At 46.1% G+C, this 19679-nt stretch overlaps 2 protein-coding genes across 7 annotated transcripts in view; one reads left to right on the top strand and one right to left on the bottom strand.

Annotated features, from left to right (window-relative positions):
- Positions 1 to 1292, bottom strand: part of MMACHC (metabolism of cobalamin associated C) — a 39060-nt gene extending 37768 nt beyond the window's left edge. The window contains exon 1 of the mRNA XM_069232842.1: positions 1198 to 1292. Within this exon, the coding sequence (XP_069088943.1) occupies positions 1198 to 1272 (75 nt within the window). The 5' untranslated portion in view covers positions 1273 to 1292. The remainder of the gene's footprint in view (positions 1 to 1197) is intronic.
- A 90-nt stretch (positions 1293 to 1382) lies between these two features.
- LOC138293569 (coiled-coil domain-containing protein 159-like) overlaps positions 1383 to 19679 on the top strand; it is a 130293-nt gene continuing 111996 nt past the window's right edge. For 3 of the 6 annotated variants that reach the window (XM_069232835.1, XM_069232836.1, XM_069232837.1), the window contains exon 1: positions 1383 to 1487. The gene's annotated coding sequence lies outside the window, so the exon portion shown is untranslated. The remainder of the gene's footprint in view (positions 1488 to 19679) is intronic. The other 3 variants (XM_069232838.1, XM_069232840.1, XM_069232839.1) reach the window with 2 other exon arrangements.

The following is a 19679-nucleotide window of genomic DNA, read 5'->3' as shown; positions in this document are numbered from 1 at the left end:
CACCCCAAAAAAAAAATATTAATAATTACTTGAAAAAATGATACTAATTCAGCTTAAAACACACACAAAAAAATCTGTAACACAACGTTCTTTGTTGTAAATATTTTTGTTTGTTCACTAAGAACAAATAGTTCAACCAGTCCTTATTGCTTCCTAGATAGTTGCACAATTGAATAAATAAATCCTCCAATCTGCTACAAGTGTCCTTTTCACGTCCACTGGGGGTAGAGGTGTTTTTTTTCTTAAGCGGAAGCGCTACAGAACTATACCCTACAGCAATGCCATACCTTTGTTTGTGTGACGGGTGTAGCCTTTCCACATCCAATGCGCGCAAAGAGGTGACATTTTACAGCCAGTTGAAGTAACACCGGTGAAGGAAACCCCTCCCCAGAAGTGCAGTGAACCGTTTGTCAGTGCGTATAGCCCTGAGAGGAAACACCTGTCGTCCTTGTGCAGGATGAAATCCACCATCGTCTGCTGGCACGGAGAAAGATGCTGGTGGTGACGTCATTTATAGCCGCTTGTCTGCTGATGCATGGGCCCGCTGAGCTCAAAGACATCCCATCCTCGTCGCCACAATGAAGTAGGCGAGGAGCGCAGTAAGTTTGAAACGCTTTTATTCCAAGTAAAGTTAATCAGGATACAGGTCTTCGAGCACCCCAGGGCATGGCTCTCTCCGCCATGCAACCATCCTCGCCCCGTTTGAATCACGCCGCCGTCGAGCGCCTAGCAACCCCTTCACCATTGGGGTTCTAGTCACGAGGCTGCGCGCAAGTACTGCACACCTATCTCGTCTGCTCTGGCAGCAAAGAAAGAGGAATTCAAGATGGTGTTAATTACTCTAATAGGGTCTAATGTGATGTGATTGGTAGACATATTGAGCTAAGCACATTGGGAAATGTAGTTGAAGTTTTCTGGTTTGTGATTGACTGCTGTTTTTTGAGTAGTAAGTGACAGCGAAGCATAATCTGAGCCTCAGGTCCTGACACAGAATCTAAAATTCTTGTCTCAAAGCAAGAAAATGTTGTATCCACTGTCCACGTCTTTACTCATAGACATAAAAGACGCACTCCCGGCTCGACTGCCCACAAATAAACTGCAAGCCCCTCATCTCGCCGCCTCACACACACTTCCTGTTAGAAGCGCGTGCCAGTTCGAAAGAAAACCTCCCATTAATAACCACACCGCTTGCTGTACCTTGAACGGATACACTTCGAATCCTAAAGGTGCCAGAAATTCTCGCACAGCCTGCTCCAAGGGCGCCGCCATCATGCACACTGGAGTCAGGACGTTGTTCCGGGTCAGCGCAAGACCAGACGGGACTTGTAGTTGTTTTTGCGAGCCAGCCCCTGCAATAATCACGTCCTATGTTCCTTTCAGGACTACAAGAACCATCATAGTTTGTGCAGGAGGCGGGTTCACTGTTGCCTGGAGCCGAGAAGCGTCTGAATTGCGTCCAGCGAGCCGAGTGACGCCCGCAGCAGCAGGTGAGTGCTAGTGATGGCTGTTGTTGCTTCTCTTACGGCATACTCCGCTGCTGCAGCCGAAAAGAGGGAATGGTGGTGATTGAGAGGATGGCTACCCTTGTCTGGAGCGGCCGAGGGCTCTGACAGTAAATCCAGACGTAGAGAGTTAGGGTGCTGTACCTGAAGAGCATCTGCGTCTCTAATAGAGAGAGTCTGAGGTGTCCATTTGGAGGCCCCGATCCTGTTTCCGTATGTTAAGTTTTGTCAGGTTGTATAGCGAGCTAAACACCCCGGAGGTATCTAGGTGCTTTCACAGGTGAATCGGTGGCTGTCTGGATCGGTAGGTAACTGAAGACTAGGACGTGGTGAGCAAGCCATGCCTGACTATGAAGACGTGTATAAATACATGTTTGTCAGGCCAGGGAGTGTGTTCAGTGAAGTGGGAGATGGAGCTTGATTGAGGGACATGTCTGTACATTTTTGGTGGAGCTCAGGAATAGATGTAGTTTACAGCCCTGCTAACTGACACGCATCAGGATTTCCGTTCGACTAACGCATTTTAGTGTTGGTGTCCACATCACCGCATTAAAATGCATTAGTCATGCATGAGTACACGTCCTCAGACTCTCTATGTGCAATGAGGCACTGCAATCATTGCTCCCTTCTCTCTTTGCCGTCCTGCTGCCTTAGCTTTCTGCTGCAAGCAATTTTATTTAGCTTGGTGGCATGGAGTCTTGTTGCTATGGTCGCAATGTTAAGAATTGCTTGATACTTTGTAACTCTAGTTTCCTCGCAGCTGGAAGCGCAGCGTCCTTTTAAAAAAAAGAAACCTTATGAGTTGATCAGGCCCCATGTCTTTGGGCCAAATGTTATGGACTTCACTAAAATATATATACTTACGTATGGATCTGACACGTTCTGTTGGTTTCCAGGTGCATGCCTGTGTAATGGTGTTTCATTAAAGTAGCAGACGGAGACAGGAAGTAGCTAAAGGTGGAGAGAGTATTTTTTCTTAACAAGTAAAAGACCACAACCATCCTCCTGCACTGCCCAGCTCACCAGCAGAAGTTACCAGTATCCTGATGGTTGTCAAGCGCCAGGCAGGAACATAGAGCGTAGGAGCTGTTTTGAAAACTTACAAACTACCATTCATAAAATGGCTTGTGCATTTTGTGCGCTTGCAGAAGAGAGCTGAGACTTCACCACTCTTATCACACCTTTTGTGCATACATGTTTCTTGGGATGCCCTTTGGCTTGGCTTCTGCAGCGCTTTTCAAAAGTTCATGGACACCATTTTGATGGGGATCCCTGGAGTTCAAGCCTTCCAGGACGATGTCCTTGCGATTTTTGTGAAGACAATCAGGGAGCACAATCTTGTACTTCAGAAGGTGTTACGTTCTTTTCAAGAAATTGTATTACATTGAAGAGAGACCAGTGTAAATTCCTAGTCAGTCAGTGGATTATTTAGATCATTGTATATTTAATCAAGGTATCAAATCTAAAATGTCACTACTCAAGGCTATTGAAGACACTAACCCTTCCGAAAACTAGACACACTTCACTCCTTTCTAGGCCTCTGTGAATACTATTCACTCTTTATTCACTGATAGTACAAACATTAGGACTTCTTAAGAAAGGGCAGACGTTTGTTTGGTGCAGTGAAGTTGATGAGGGTTTTTTTGAAGATCAAAGCCCTCATCACTTCTGCACCCCTTCTTTCAGCCTTTACTCCTGGTAAACCTTGCATATTAATGGTGGATACCCGCCACATGAGTTTGGGAGCTGTTTTGTATCAATGGGTAGATAATCAAAAACAGACTACTGCCTTTGCTTCTTGGACGCTCACAACGACTGAGTCTAATTACAGCGCCATTGAACAGAAAGCATTGGCTTGTTCATAGGCCATTGAGAAACTTATTACATTTTTGCGGGATATGAAATTTGATGGTGGCCTTACCATTCCAATGCCACATAAGTGACATTATTTTTAATGCTGATGTGGCGTTGGAAGGGGAAAAACCCTGTCCCATATTTAGATAGTGGCGCAATGCTTCCATTGCCCCACTTTGTAACCCCTTGCGGAAGATTATGCCTGCACCAGGCATACTGTATGCAGGGGGCGTTCCGGTGCTAGGGGGGCCGTAAAAATGGCGCAGAGAAATCTATATGAGATTCCTTTGCACCATTTGTTATCGGCATTTTTAACCCCTGCAAAGTGCAGGCGTTAAAAAGAGGCTCCTATTGATTACAATGGGCCTCTGAGTGCTTTGCTGGAGTAGCGTCATAATTTTTTACGCTAATCCTGCAAAGCGCCGGGACTAGTGAAAAAAATGATGACGCTAGTCACCCTAACTGCTGCGATGGTGCGCCATATTTTAAATACAGCGCTACCATGGTGACGTTAAGGGGGCTCTAAGGTGTGCAAGAAAAGTGGCGCTGCACTAGTTGCAGCGCCACTTTTCATAAATCTGCCCCTAAAAGAGTCATGGGTCGTGTGTCCCCTATATGTGGGCTAGGTTCTTGTGATGCATGCATAAAACTTTAGTCTACTTAATCAAACAGAAGAGTTTTTTTGTACTGATGAAATGATGAGCTCACATATTTGAAGGTGCAATCATGTGAGAATGAAGAAAAAGGTGACTCTGTAAACTATTTGCCTAGGATCACACAATTTGAGACCCGTTTACAGGTCAAGTACATAACAGTTAGGTCAAATAGATTATTCAAGTTACTGGACCTGCATGTCTAGTAACATTTTTATGATTTTTCGAGGCCTGAAAAATAAAGCAAACAAAGTTGGGAAAGGAGAGTCAAAATTTTCTTTACCTTTCAGAATTTCTAAGGTTTTCAAAAGATGCTGAAATGGTTATGGTAAAGGATGGTGGAGTAGGAGGAGTTTGGTAAAAACATCACCTGGACAAGCTAAGAAGATTCAAGAAGTTAAACGTAATGATGTCACAACATTCAATAAGAGTAATACCGATGCATTTTGGTTTCATGAGAAAACTGATTCTTCTTGTACAGTCTGTTCAAAAGATACTACTCGCTGTTCTAGACCTGATTCAAGGGAGTCCTGTGGTAGTGATAATAAATCTGCTGAATCTAGTTCAGCCCATTCCACCTTCTGTTTTTGAGTCGATCAATGTGGAAGAAGCTGTAAATTCTGAATTATGTCCTTCACATAATGTCAGTAGTGGAGTATCCCAAAATGTTTCTGTTCATGCAATATTTAAAGGCTATTACTTGCAATAATCATTCAAGAGTATAGTTATATTCTTTAATGTATTGATATGTGTTTTTTTTTTATGGAAGAGAAGGTGATTATGTATATTTTGACGGTTATTACATTATGAAGCTCGTGCTGTTTCACAAGATTTACAGGCCATGTTATGTTTGGTAGTTTGTATGTTTTCAGTATAGCTCATGCGTTCTGAATTCCTGCCTCCCACTTGCCAGCCATCAGAATACTGGTGTTGTGTTGATTCTTCATTTTAATGAACTACAGCGGACACCTTTACTGGTTTCTCCTCTTTATTAGCGTGCCTCTCCCATCCTTCACGGTCAACCGCCTCCTTTCTTCCTCCCAGCACAAAGAACCCTTCTCCTTCATCATTCTAGTGTCAAGGCGAATGCCCCAACGCAGTACATTCCAGCACAACACATCCCCCCTCCTTAATAATAATAATAAATAAATTAAAAAAAGGAAGGAAATAAAATTAATAATAATAATTCCTAAAAAGAATTATAAAAATTGAGAGAACAACATGGAATCAAAACAGAACACTTATACACGTAATCTAATACAAAACCCTTTAACCACACTGGTAACTCTCTTCTTCTCTTATTAGTGTCCAAAATCTGGTTATGTTCCAACACTTGCGAATCTCATTGTGACTCATGTTCCCCCTTCACCACCAAGACCTTCCTTTTCGTCACCCCCACCTGCTCCTCCAGTTAATTTGTTACAAGAACCTTCAGACATGCCACTATCACCATCCCTTAGTGGCGTGCCTGACACATTTGTCAAATTATCATGTATACCAAAAGGATCAATCACCTTGTCATCCCGATCCTTCGGATTCTCACCCCCATGCTCTTCTGAACACAAAGCAATTCATTTCAAGTTCCACACTTTCCCACTTTGCAACTTAACAGCATTGTGTAACACGTCTTTTACTTGTTCCGGCTCGAAATTTTGTCTCTCACCTTTCACCACCATGAAGGGTTTTTTAACCCTTACCCAGTCCCCAGCCTTAATCTGAGTTTCTTTCACACTATGGGCCAGATGTAGCAAAGGTTTTTACCCATTCTGTCTCTATGGGAAAAAGTGTTCGTACATATGGCCCTATGTGCCTTATCAAAATATGACTTGCTTCTATCCTTTGTTCTTTCCATCCTCTTACGTACACCACTCAAAGACCAAAAATCCATCCCACATTCATATAACCATGCAGTATTAAATTTGCATCTAGGTTTCCTCCCTCTCATAGCAACAAATGGACCAATACCAGTAGACTCATTCTCTTTTACCCTATACGCCCAAACAGCCTTCCACACTGCAGTATGCCAATCACACTGCTTTCTCATAGCTGCTTGAATAACTCCCTTTAACACTCTGTTAAATCTCTCAACACAACCGTTCCCACTCGGATTGTACAATGAAGTGGTCTTGTGCAATAAACCAACTCTTTCAAAATATAATCTAGCACTGTTCGATACAATTTGTACTCCATTCTCACTCAAGAGCAAAGCTGGAATTCCTTCTGAACAAAATTTCTGATCCAAACATTCTAAAACAGATGCAGTATCAGCCTTCTTTACTACGCTAACCACTGGCCATTTGTTAAAAAAGATCCATGATGACAACCAAGTACTCCTGCTGTTCTCCGATAGGTCCCATTAGATCTATGGCCACACATTCCCATGGTACTCCTGGAACCAACTTCGGATCCATAGGCAGCCTCAAAGTGTGCAAGGGCTTATCAGCAGACAAACTCATATGACAATTACGCACAAACCTCTACACCACCCTATTAATTCCTGGCCACCAAAAATACTCCTTGACAATAGTTTTAGTTTGCACTATCCCAAAATGACCCTCATGGCACAATTCCAGGATGCTTTCACATAGATTCTTGGGAGGAACAAACTTATGGCCCCTCAAAATCAAATCATTCTCTATGGATAACTCTGATCTAACCTCCCAAAAATGCCTACGCCCTTCTGACAATAAATCCTTCTTAGGCCACCCTTCCCTCATATATTTTAGAACGCACTGCAATTCCACATCCTCCTTTTGTTCCACTTCCCACCTGTTCTTACTTAAAGCTGGTTCGCCTGAATCAAAAACAAATGCTACCTTAAATTCATCCCATGGATCCTCCACACACTCTTCTAGAGGACACAGCATTCTAGAAAAAAAAATCAGCTAACACATTCTTCCTTCCTGGTACATACATCATCTTGTAAATATACTACCTCATCCTCATAGAAATTCTTGCAATTCTAGCTGACGCCACAACACTGCCCTCAGAAGATAAGAGCTTCATCAATGGTTTATGATCACATTGGATGATAACACTCCTTCCCCACACAAATAAGCGAAAATGTTTGAAACCCCATGCACACGCAAGTGCCTCCCTTTCAATAATAGGGAATTTTTCCTCCGCTGACCTCAAGGATCTGGACACAAACAGAATAATGTTCTCCTTGCTGGATGAACGCCTCCTCTGCTCCAGACATCGCCACCGCCATCCCCGAAGGCTACAAGATCTCCAGGAAAGACCGCACCAACCAAGCAGGAGGAGGTATCGCCATCGTCTTCAAAGACTCCATCAGCGTCACCACCTCCACCGAGGACACCCCTCTCGCCGCGGAACACCTGCATTTTCAGATTCGCACCGACCCGAGGACCACCCTCAGAGGATCCCTCGTCTACCGTCCTCCCGGGCCACGCGCCCCTTTCAGCGACGCCATCGCCGACTTCATCTCCCCGCACGCCCTCGCCTCTCCGGACTACATCCTCCTAGGCGACCTCAACTTCCATCTGGAACAAAACAACGACCCCAACACCACCACCCTGCTCGACAACCTCGCCAACCTCGGCCTCAAACAACTGGTGAACACCGCCACGCACATCGCCGGACACACGCTCGACCCCATCTTCTCCGCCAGCAAACACGTCTTCTTCAGCCACGCCTCCGCCCTACACTGGACCGACCATAGCTGCGTCCACTTCACATTCCGACGCAAGACCCTCCGCACCCAACCCATCCCTCGTCGACAGTGGAACAAGATCCCCGAAGAGCAACTCTTCTCCGCACTCGCCACCAACCAACCCACCCTCACCACCGACCCCAACAACGCAGCCCTCAACCTCACAAACTGGATCTCCAACTGCGCAGACATCCTTGCTCCCCTCAAACGCACGCATCGACAGACCAACACCAAAAAACCTCTCTGGTTCTCTGACACCCTCAAAGAATCAAAGAAAACTTGTCGCGCCCTTGAGAAAGCCTGGCGCAAGGACCACACCGCTGACAACATGACCGCCCTCAAGAACGCTACCCGCGAACACCACCACCTGATCCGCGCTGCCAAAAGGAACTTTTTCACCGACAGACTGGACAAAAACAGACACAACAGCAGAGAACTCTTCAGCATCGTCAAGGAGTTCTCCAACCCCAGCGCCAACGCCGTCACACCCTCACAGGATTTGTGCGAATCCCTCGCCACTTTCTTCCATCGCAAGATTAGCGACCTCCACGACAGCTTCGGACACCAGACCCAACCAAACACCACCGAACCGGCATCCACGGCCATCACCCTCAACAACTGGACCCACATCAACACGGAAGAAACCAAATCCATCATGAACTCTATCCACTCCGGCGCCCCTTCGGACCCCTGCCCGCACTTCATCTTTAACAAAGCCGACGACATCATCGCCCCGCACCTCCAGACCGTCATCAACTCTTCTTTTTCTTCTGCTACCTTCCCCGAATGCTGGAAACACGCCGAAGTCAACGCCCTACTAAAGAAACCTACGGCTGACCCGAGCGACCTGAAAAACTTCCGCCCCATCTCTCTTCTGCCTTTCCCAGCCAAAGTAATAGAGAAGACCGTCAACAAACAGCTGACCACCTTCCTGGAAGACAACAACCTGCTCGACCCCTCACAAACCGGATTCCAAACCAACCACAGCACTGAAACCGCCCTCATCTCAGTCACTGACGACATCAGAACCCTGATGGACAACGGTGAAACAGTCGCCCTCATTCTGCTCGACCTCTCGGCTGCCTTTGACACCGTCTGCCACTGCACCCTAATCACCCGCCTCCGCTCCACCGGGATCCAAGGCCAGGCCCTGGACTGGATCGCCTCCTTCCTCGCAAACCGTTCCCAAAGAGTTTACCTCCCTCCGTTTCGCTCAGAACCCACCGAGATCATCTGCGGCGTACCCCAAGGCTCATCACTCAGCCCGACACTCTTCAATGTCTACATGAGCCCCCTCGCCAACATCGTACGCAAGCACGACATCATCATCACCTCCTACGCCGACGACACCCAACTTATACTCTCCCTCACCAAGGACCCCGCCAGCGCCAAGACCAACCTACAAGAGGGTATGAAGGACGTCGCAGATTGGATGAGGCTCAGCCGCCTAAAGCTGAACTCTGAAAAAACGGAAGTCCTCATCCTCGGCAACACCCCGTCCGCCTGGGACGACTCCTGGTGGCCCACGGCCCTCGGCACCGCACCGACCCCCACAGACCACGCCTGCAACCTCGGCTTCATCTTGGACCCTCGTCTCACCATGACCAAGCAAGTCAACGCCGTGTCCTCCGCCTGCTTCCTCACCCTCCGTATGCTCCGCAAGATCTTCCGCTGGATCCCCGCCGACACCAGAAAAACCGTGACCCACGCCCTCGTCACGAGCCGCCTGGACTACGGCAACACCCTCTACGCCAGGACCACAGCCAAACTCCAAAATCGCCTGCAACGCATTCAAAACGCCTCGGCCCGCCTCATCCTCGACATACCCCGCAGCAGCCACATCTCCGCACACCTGAGACACCTGCATTGGCTCCCAGTCAGCAAAAGGATCACCTTCCGACTTCTCACCCACGCACACAAAGCCCTCCACGACAAGGGACCGGAATACCTCAACAGACGCCTCAGCATCTACGTCCCCACCCGCCTCCTCCGCTCCTCTGGCCTCGCACTCGCTGCTGTCCCTCGCATCCGCCGCTCCACGGCAGGTGGGAGATCTTTCTCCTTCCTGGCGGCCAAGACCTGGAACTCCCTCCCCACCAGCCTCAGGACCACCCAGGACCACTCCGCTTTCCGGAGACTCCTAAAGACCTGGCTGTTCGAGCAGCGATAACCCCCCCTTTTTCCCCTAGCGCCTTGAGACCCGCTTTATAAATGTTAATGATTTGATTTGATTTGATTTGCCACTGCCATCCCTTTGTGATAACACAGCACCCAGGCCTTTATCACTTGCATCTGTAGTTAAGTTGCGGATTGAAACTACTCAAATTAGGGACCCTACACAAACTTTCTTTGATACTTCTAAATTCTATATCACACTCTGAGTTCCATTCAAAATTTGCATTGTTTTTAAGAAGTTGTCTTATGTTGAATACTTTTTCTGCACAATTCGGAATTAACTTTGCAGAAAACTCTGCCATGTCTAAGAATGACCTCACATCATCTTTACAAGATGATGGTGACGTTTCCCTGATTGTTCTCACTAAGGATGGTTTAGGCTTAACCCCCTCACCACTAATAACATGTCCCAAATATATCACATTCCTTTCTGCAAACTTGCATTTGCTCATTTCAACAGTCAAACCATTGTCTTCCAAAACACTCAACACACGTTGCACTCTTCCATCATGACATTCCAAATACAAGAATGTCATCTTGGAAAAACACCACACCTTTTTCCTTCCCAAACAGTTTGTGCATCAACCACTGGAAAACAGCTGCAGCCGATGCCAAACCAAAAGGTATTCTCTTCAACTGAAAACAACCCACATGGATGATAAAAGCTGTTCATTTTTGTGATTGTGGTGACAAAGGAATTTGGTGGTACGCTGCAGATAACTCAGCACTATAAAACCAAGTGGCACCATTCAAAGTAGAAACCATTTCCGTTATTTTCGGCAAGGGAAATTGGTCTATGACAATGTTGTTGTTGAGATGGCGCAAGTCCACACAAAGACGGATTTTTCCATTACTGTGTCGTGCTACAACTACTGGTGAAATCCATTCCGAGCTCTCAATGGGCTCAGTCACATCCATTTGCACCAGTTTCTCCAGTTCATTTGACACTTCTTCCCTCACCATTATAGGTATAGGTCTCAATTTATGCACTTTAGGCTGAGCATTCTGTTTCAGAACAATTTCATGCTCAAACCCACTCAATCGCCCAAGTTGTTTGCCAAAAACCTCCATTGAACTTCCAAGATCCGCCAAGAGCACTTTATCCTTGCTGTTAGGCTCTAATATCATATGCAACTTCCCTTGGTCTCGCCGACCCAAAACTGAAGGTCCTTTGTCCGCCACGTACAGTTTGCTTCAAGTACTCCTGCCTTTGAATTGGAAAACCAGCTATCTGTAACCAAAGATGTTGATTCTTTCGCCCGTATAACTCTCTGGTTCAATATCACCAGATATTTCAGGAGGTAACAAATATTTTCCTATCTTAGGTACAAACTTATCTTGCCATACATCTTTGTTAATTATGGTAAACGGCGACCCTGAATCCGCATGAATCTTGATGTCTACACCACCAATCTTCATCTCGCACACTGGTGTTTTTTTAGTAAAGCACCCTCATTAATATTTAATACGAATTTGTCTTGAAAGTTCTTAATAACGTTCGTATCTTCACTATCCTCTTCTGAATCACCCTTATTCTCGTACACACATTTAACCTTACTCCTCTTCTTTTGGCACACCTTGCCAAAATGACCAAACATGCCGCAGTTAATGCACCTTTCTTTCGCAGCAGTTCAGGATTTTGAAAACGCCCAATGATCTTTACTGCCACAGCGACAACACCTTTTATCTTTGAAATCTACTTTCTCTTTGTGATTAAATGCTGGAGTTTTCTCCGACTTCCGGTTATTAACTTTGTAAACACCACCCTACTCTTTATCTGGTGGTTTCAGTTCTGTCGCACATCTTCCTGAAATCTCAGCTTTACGTATAATAGCTAGAACATCCTCCAGTGGAGCGTTACCATTTATCCATAAATGTTCCTGTATAGACTGATAATGAGGATGCATGGCCAGTTGATCTCTGATGAGATTGTCGTGTAGCACACCAAATGTACAATCAATAGTTAATTCCTTCAACTCTGCCTCATAATCATCCACTTCTTCCAGTCTATGCTGTTTACGTTGAAAAAATTTGAATCTTGTAATGCCAATACATACTTTAGGTGCAAAATACTTGTCAAGATCCAGTAAAGCTGCTGCAAACATGTTTCCATCTCCATTTGGCAAAGTTTTCTGCATCCCACTATAGGTCTTCAACCCAACTGGACCCCAAAAAAATGCAATAGGATTCTTTTTTTGTTTTGTTCCGCAGACATCTTTCCTTCTTCATCAATAGCCTCAATGTAATTAATAAAATAATCCTTCCATCCAGCCCACTTCATAGAGGGTTCTGTTCCTGAGGCCCAAAAGGCTTGTGGAGGGCTTATACTGAAGTTCTGTTGTGCCATTATATAGAGAACAGTGCAGTGCAAAAGTACAATAGGAGTCCGACCTGTTCCAACACAATTCAACAATTTCTTTTCATTTTTATTTTTTTATTTTTAATACTCCTCTTCTTCCAAATGCCACTAGTCTTTGTGTTTCCTTTTTTTTTGGTCCTCATAGAAGCCCTTATTTCCAGGCGAGGGTCATCAACCTGTGCCCCTCGCAAAGGGAGGCGTGTATATTCTCACCTCCCCGGTCTCGACCAGTTCTCCGAGCCTGTTGGTCGGCGCATTATATAGGCCAGCCAGACTTATGGAGTTAGCCACCTGGACAGGAGGGCCAATAATCATTGGACTATAGAGAAAGAGCATCGCCACTTTGCTGAAAATCTTCCCATATGGCCCATTAATCATCTTTTACCGAGCAGGCCGAGACCCTCCAAGCGACAATAATAATTTACCAATGCCAGCCAGATACAGGGGGGGGGGGAGAGGGCACCTGAAGCATATTTGTCTTCTAGCCAATAGTATCAATAAAAACATCAGATCCTTATAATCTTTAGGGAGTTTTAGCACCCCAGGTGTTACCCCAAAAATCACTAATGAGAGAGTTACCTCTATATCAGAATTTATGATATGTTTAAGTAATTTTCCTATAGTGGCCCAAAAACCACAGAGGCTAACGCAGCTCCAAAACATGTGAATATCATTCGCGTTAACTTCCCCACAGCGTGGACAACTTCTATCTGACTTTCCCAAGGCTGTCAGCTTCTGAGGGGACCAATAGGCCCTGTACAAGGTAAACAAGTGATTTGTATTTAGCGGGGCTGGTCTAATAACAGACCAAAGCGTAGAACAAGAGGTCTCCCATATTTTTGCCACATCCAAAGTTGGTAGCACTGCACCCCATTTCTTCTCAGGTAAAAGGAAGTTTGAGTCAGAGGCTTGTAGTAGCGCCTGATACCAGACAGTAATTTCTTTATGAACTGAAACTTGAGCTAATTTCTCCTCCCAAGCATTCTTCGTAAGCCCCTCATCTCGGAGAGTTACAGCCCAATTAACTAACTGATAATATTTAAACTTTGAAATCCTGCATTCAGTTAGTTCCTCGATCCTATACCACGACACCAACTTTGAATCTTCCAGGATTTGTCCCCAACATGCCACCCCTTTTAATGGAAGTGCTAATTTATCAGTAAGACATTCGGGGGTGCCAGGGGAATCCCAGACCGGGGCCAGGGAACCATAGTACTTAATTTCTAATACTTGTCGAACCAACCACCATACTCTGGCGGCATCCTTAAGGATCTTCAAATGGATCTTTTTGAAATCTTTAGGATGACCAAACTTGTGCAAAAAATGCCTGCCGGCCTCTAACACTTCCTGAATCATTGCGAGCCAAAAAAACATATATTCCGATCTATCACGTAGCAAAATCCGCACATTCTTCAAATGATAAACAAAATAATATTTATAAAAGTCTGGAGCCGCAATCCCACCTTTTCCTTTTGTCCTACATAATTGCCAGGCAATCCTAACCCCCTGGATGACCACACAAACAAAGTTAGATCTGCCTGTATTTTTGTAAACCAACATTTCTTAAATTGCAAAGGGATTGCATTAAACAAAAAGGTGAACTTTGGGAGGATGATCATTTTAAGAATATTAACTCTTCCAAGAAAAGACAATGGAAGGCCCACCCAAGTTCTAAGCACTCTGCGAGTCTATATACGCCTTGTCAAAATTTATCTTAGCTATTTCTTGAAGACAAGCAGTAACTTGAATCCCTAGATATCTAATCTGTTGTTTAACTAAGGGACTATTCTAAGTAGTGTTCCAGCACATTATCTCAGTTTTCTCTGAATTTACAGAGTAACCCGACACCTTATCAAAATCATTTAAGTGTTGTATAATTCTAGGAAAGACATGCCTCAGGACACCAGTGTAAATATCAGATCGTCAGCATATAAGGCAACCTCCTTTGTCCAGCCTTGATATTGAAAAGAAGGGATCTGACTGTCAGCCCTGATTATTGCAGCCAAGGGCTCAATATACAAATCAAAAAGGAGGGGGTACAGTGGACAACCCTGACGCGTCCCTCTTTCGATCTTAAATTTCAAGGATGTTTTATCATTGTCCAAAATACTAGCAACCGGAGCTTTATAAATAGCCTGACCTGCTCTAATAAATTTTGTACCCAAGTCGTAGCCTTCCATAACACTCTGTAAGAAATACCAATTCCCCCGATCTAATGCTTTGGCAGCATTGAAGGTGGGAACCATTAAAGGGACCCTTCCTAGACTTGCCAAATCCACTGTACCTAATAAATCATGAGTTAACTCATGAAATTGCCGACCCCTAATAAACCGTTTTTGGTCTTCATGGATCAGCCTGCTAATCGGGTCCTGGAGTCTCTTAGACAAAACATGAGTATAAAGCTTATAATCTGAGTTCAACAAGGATATTGGTATGTATGAACTGCATAATACCAGGTCTTTCCCGGGCTTTAAGAGAAGGCATACCACCGCTTCATTCCAAGAGATAGGCATGTCTACACCTTCCTGTAAAAGAGAGTTAAACAACTCCACTAAAATTGGCACAAACTCGTCATAAAGTGCACAGTATAGCTTGTTGGGGAGACCATCCGGGCCCGACGCCTTTCCCCTTTTTTAAAACTTAAATTGCTGCCTTTACCTCCCCTGGATCTCTCCTCCTCACCAATTGTAACTGATCAGCTTCCGTTAGCTGGGGGAGATGAACTCCTTCCAAATAGCCCCTAACAGCTGTTTCCGAACAATGCAGATCATCAGTATAGAGATCCTGGAAAAGGGCTACATATGACTCCTCTATCTCAGATGCAACTGTGCATAATGTTCCGGTGGTCTCCAATTTAATAGATGTAATATGGCTCTTGGAGCGATCTGTTTTAGTTTTCCAAACCAAAAGTTTACCACAACCTTCTCCGTACTCATAATGGGCATACCGGCTATTGTCCCAGCTCCTACTGATTTTTTCTCCTCCAAGAATAAAGAAAGATCTGTTTTAGCAGAATCTAGTTGGGCATCCAAAGTGCCCAGCTGATTTCCCTCACCTGCATGAGCGTTAAAAATTTCTTCCTGTAGAAAGGCCACCTGAGATTCAAGTCGTTTTAGCTGATTCTTTTCTTCCCTATACTTAAAAGTAGCCAAACCCACAAGCCTCCCTCCAATGAATGCTTTATACGCATCCCACAGAGTCTGCAAGGTAATAGTGCCATAATTAATTTTAAAAAAAACCTCTTTGTTGTCCCGCCTCAAACCCTCGACAACCATCTGGTCCAAAAAAAGAGCTTGATTAACTGTCCATCTGTGAAAGGATGGTTGGGTTTTAAGGGAGATATGCAATTTTACAGCTGCATGATCCGATAGGTGAGCTGAGGCATGACCAACATATCTCACCGTATCCCTCAAGTTGCTCTTTATTAAGAAGAAGTCTATCCTAGAACAATGGCCTTACTTTTTATTATTAAATGTAAACCTTGGGCCCTCCCCACCTTTCTGATACCAAATATCAATCAGACTCAAATCCACCATTGCTTGTTTTATCCATGAGCGAGTTTTAGGGAGATTCACCGTCAGCCTTGGTGTGGACTTATCTAACATAGGATCAAGCAAAGTATCAAAATCCCCGCCTATTATAATCGGGTATTTTGCTTCCAGTAAGTGATTGTACCACTCCTGGAAAGGAGCTGGGTCATCCACGTCATCCACGTTAGGCCCATAATATCCCACTATCATGAACCAAACACCATGCAAACCTGCCTCAACGATCAGCCACCTACCCTTGGAATCCCTTATAACATTTGCCACCTTTGCCATTACAGATTTCTTTATGAGGATTGCCACACCTTTCCTAAACAAAGTTATTACGTAGCCCCTGATGTCTTCGCCCTCCATGCCTTCAGGAACATTCAACAGTCTGATATTATTTCTCTGCAGATTATTCTCCAAGGATTCCAGCTTTTCTTGAAACATTTTTTCATTACGTACCAATTGAGAGATGCCCTGAGAGTTGGCCAGTACCCGTGTTTCTTGCTCCGCAACCACAGTCTCTATCCTGCTGATCCTCTTGGTTAACATATTCAATTTGGTTTCCAAGGCTACACAGGATTCTCTAATTTTCTCTTGATTATGCTCAGAAACCTCAAACTTTCCTCTAATCCCATTTGTTAATGAGACCAAGAGATTCTGAACCGTGAAGTCCTGTGATTGTGAAGCAACCTGTGGCACCACTACTAATGGGGGAACAAGCGCGTCTACTGACTTATCAGATTGACCTTGTGCAGCCACTTTGTCACTGCCTTGCCCCCGATGGTACCAATCTCAGGGGGGAGACAAAAACGAGGGGGGGTTCCCCTGAATCTGTGAAGGCAGCATTTCCAGACCTTCAGAAAGACTCCTCAAAAAAGGTGCTAGTAGGGAGACCGACCTACCGCCCTCTAACAGCTGGACCTGCGCAAGGATAGTGTAGGAAGTTGGCTCTGTATATACTATTTCAAAGTAAAAAATAATGTGCACAGAGTCCAAGGGTTCCCCTTAGAGATAAGATAGTGGCAAAAGTAGATAATTCTAATGCACTATTTTGTGGTAGTGTGGTCGAGCAATAGGCTTATCAGAGGGTAGTGTTAAGCATTTGTTGTACACACACAGGCAATAAATGAGGAACACACACTCAAAGACTTACTCCAGGCCAATAGGTTTTTATATTGAAAAATATATTTTCTTAGTTTATTTTAAGAACCACAGGTTCAAGATTGATATCAAACACTTTAAATGTAAGATACTTCACTTAGATACTTTATGAACTTTGAATGAAAACAATATCATGTACAGTCTTTGTAAAAATGGCAATAAGCTATTTTCAAAGTGGACACAGTGCAAAACTCAACAGTTCCTGGGGGAGGTAAGTAAAGGTTAGATTAGGAGGTAAGTAAAACACTTACAAGTCTCAGTCCTGGGGCATAGACAGCCCACTGTTGGGGGTTCAAGGCAACCCCAAAGTTACCACACCAGCAGCTCAGGGCCGGTCAGGTGCAGAGGTCAAAGAGGTGCCCAAAACACATAGGCGCCTATGGAGAACAGGGGTGCTCCAGTTCCAGTCTGCCAGCAGGTAAGTACTTGCGTCCTCGGGGGCAGACCAGGGGGGTTTTGTAGAGCACTGGGGGGGACACAGTTAGGCTCACAAAACACACCCTCAGCGGCACAGGTGCGGCCGGGTGCAGTTTGCAAAGCAGGCGTCTGGTTTCAGATAGAAAACAGTGGAAGGACCCAGGGGTCACTCTAGCGGTGCAGGCAAGCACAGGGGGGCTTCTCGGGACAACCACCACCTGGGCTAGGCAGAGGGTTGCTTGGGAGTCACTCCTGCGTCGAAGTTCGGTTCCTTCAGGTCCTGGGGGCTGCGGGTGCAGTGTTGGTTCCAGGCATCGGGTCCCTTGTTACAGGCAGTCGCTGTCAGGGGGAGCCTCTGGATTCTCTCTGCATGCGTCGCTGTGGGGGCCCAGGGGGGTCGTCTCTGGTTACTCACAGGCTCGCAGTCGGCGGGGAGTCCTCCCTGAGGTGTTGGTTTTCTGCAGGTCGAGCTGGGGGTGTTGGGTGCAGAGTGTAGAGTCTCATGTTTCCGGCAGGAAACTTGAAGTCTTTAGAAGTTGCTTCTTTGTTGCAAAGAAGTAGCTGGTTTTGAACAGGGCCGCTGTTCATGGGAGCTTCTTGGCCCTGTAGTCCAGGGCAGTCTTCTGAGGCTTCAGAGGTCGGTGGTCCCTGTCGGATGCGTCGCTGGAGCAGGTTTTTGAAATTGGAGACAGGCTGGTAGGGCTGGGGCCAAAGCAGTTGTTGTCTTCCTCCTTCTCTGCAGGCTTGTAGGTCAGCAGTCCTTCTTCTTTCTTTAGGTTGCAGGAATCTCATTTCCTGGGTTCTGGGGAGCCCCTAGTACTGAATTTAGGGGTGTGTTTAGGTCTGGGAGGGCAGTAGCCATTGGCTACTGTCCTTGAGGGTGGCTACAGCCTCTTTGTGCCTCCTCCCTGTGGGGAGGGGGGCACATCCCTAATCCTATTGGGGGAATCCTCCAAACTCAAGGAGAAGAATTTCTCAAGGCAGGGGTCACCTCAGCTCAGGGCACCTTAGGGGCTGTCCTGACTGGTGGGTGACTCCTCTTTGTTTTTCTCATTATCTCCTCCAGCCTTGCTGCCAAAAGTGGGGGCAGTGGCTGGAGGGGCGGGCATCTCCACTAGCTTTGAGGCTCACTGCCAGGTGTTACAGTTCCTGCAGGGGAAGGTTGAGAAGCACCTAAGTACAGGCTTTGTTCCTGGCCACAGAGTGACAAAGGCACTCTCCCCATGTGGCCAGCAACATGTCTGGTGTGTGGCAGGCTGGCAGAAACTGGTCAGCCTACACTAGAAGTCGGGTAGGTATTCAGGGGGCATCCGTGAAGGGTCCAGGGACTGACCCCGGGGGGGGGGGGCCTCCTCACCCTTCCTTATGCTGTACTGCCCCTGTGTGAATGCCGGCGGGGGGCTTCTAAAATTTGCCTGAACCGTCAACTTATCCGGCGTCATGCAAACACAGTCCCTTACCCTAATGTCAGAGGGCGGGTTACTGTAGTCTGGGAATACCTTCTCCTTCCCCTTCCAAGTGCCAGAAAGGTTTCCAATTCGCAGCCCGCGAGGGCTGCAGAAAAACAGGCAATGTCTCCCACGGCAAACGCTGTGAGCCGCTTCCGTCCACAGCGCCGGGCCCGAGACTCCGAGCCTCCGCTCGCAATCCGCCACGTTCTCCCCGCTCTGCCACTCGCCGGGAATCGAGACCAAGAAAGGCAAAAGGAAAATGTCCAACCACTCGATCCACCACTCGCCGCACAATCACCTCCGTCACCGCTCGCCGAACGGAACCAGGTGAGCTCCCAACCGCGGACCTCACGCAGCCGCCATGTTCCCTGCTGATCTGTGTTCCAGTCTTTGTGTTTCAACAAAAAAAAAAAAACACTTCGCCGTGGCAATTTCCCTGGAAACAAAGTGTTGCCTAGACAATAGCCGACAACAAATCAATACGTTATTCCGCCAGTCCGTCCGTTCACAGCAACACAAACAGGAGGTGCTCGAGAGGCTAAGCACCGTGTGAACGCTGACTCATGTGCCTAACTGAACGACTGTTCAGAAGAGGTCGCGCGCGTCTGCTCGTGCCAAAATCGTGAGTACTGTACACAGTCCGAATATTTTATTCCATAACAAAGCTCCCGCTCCACATACTGTTCGCGCTGTTTGAAGTAAGCAGGATAGCAATAAATCCTCCTGAGACTTGTTGAAAAGAAACACCGGGTTCTTCCGTCCCTCGTGGGCACGTAGTGTTGTGTTGATTTTTCCTTTTAATGAATTACAGCGGACACCTTTACTGGTTTCTCCTCTTTATTAGCGTGCCACATACAAACTCCCATCCTTCAAGGTCAACCACCTCCGTTCCTCCTCCTAG

This window comes from Pleurodeles waltl, chromosome 4_2 (genome assembly GCF_031143425.1).
Source record: "Pleurodeles waltl isolate 20211129_DDA chromosome 4_2, aPleWal1.hap1.20221129, whole genome shotgun sequence".
NCBI lineage: Eukaryota > Metazoa > Chordata > Amphibia > Caudata > Salamandridae > Pleurodeles > Pleurodeles waltl.
The sequence above is the reverse complement of the archived record's forward strand: the minus strand, read 5'-3'. Positions and strand labels throughout refer to the sequence as shown.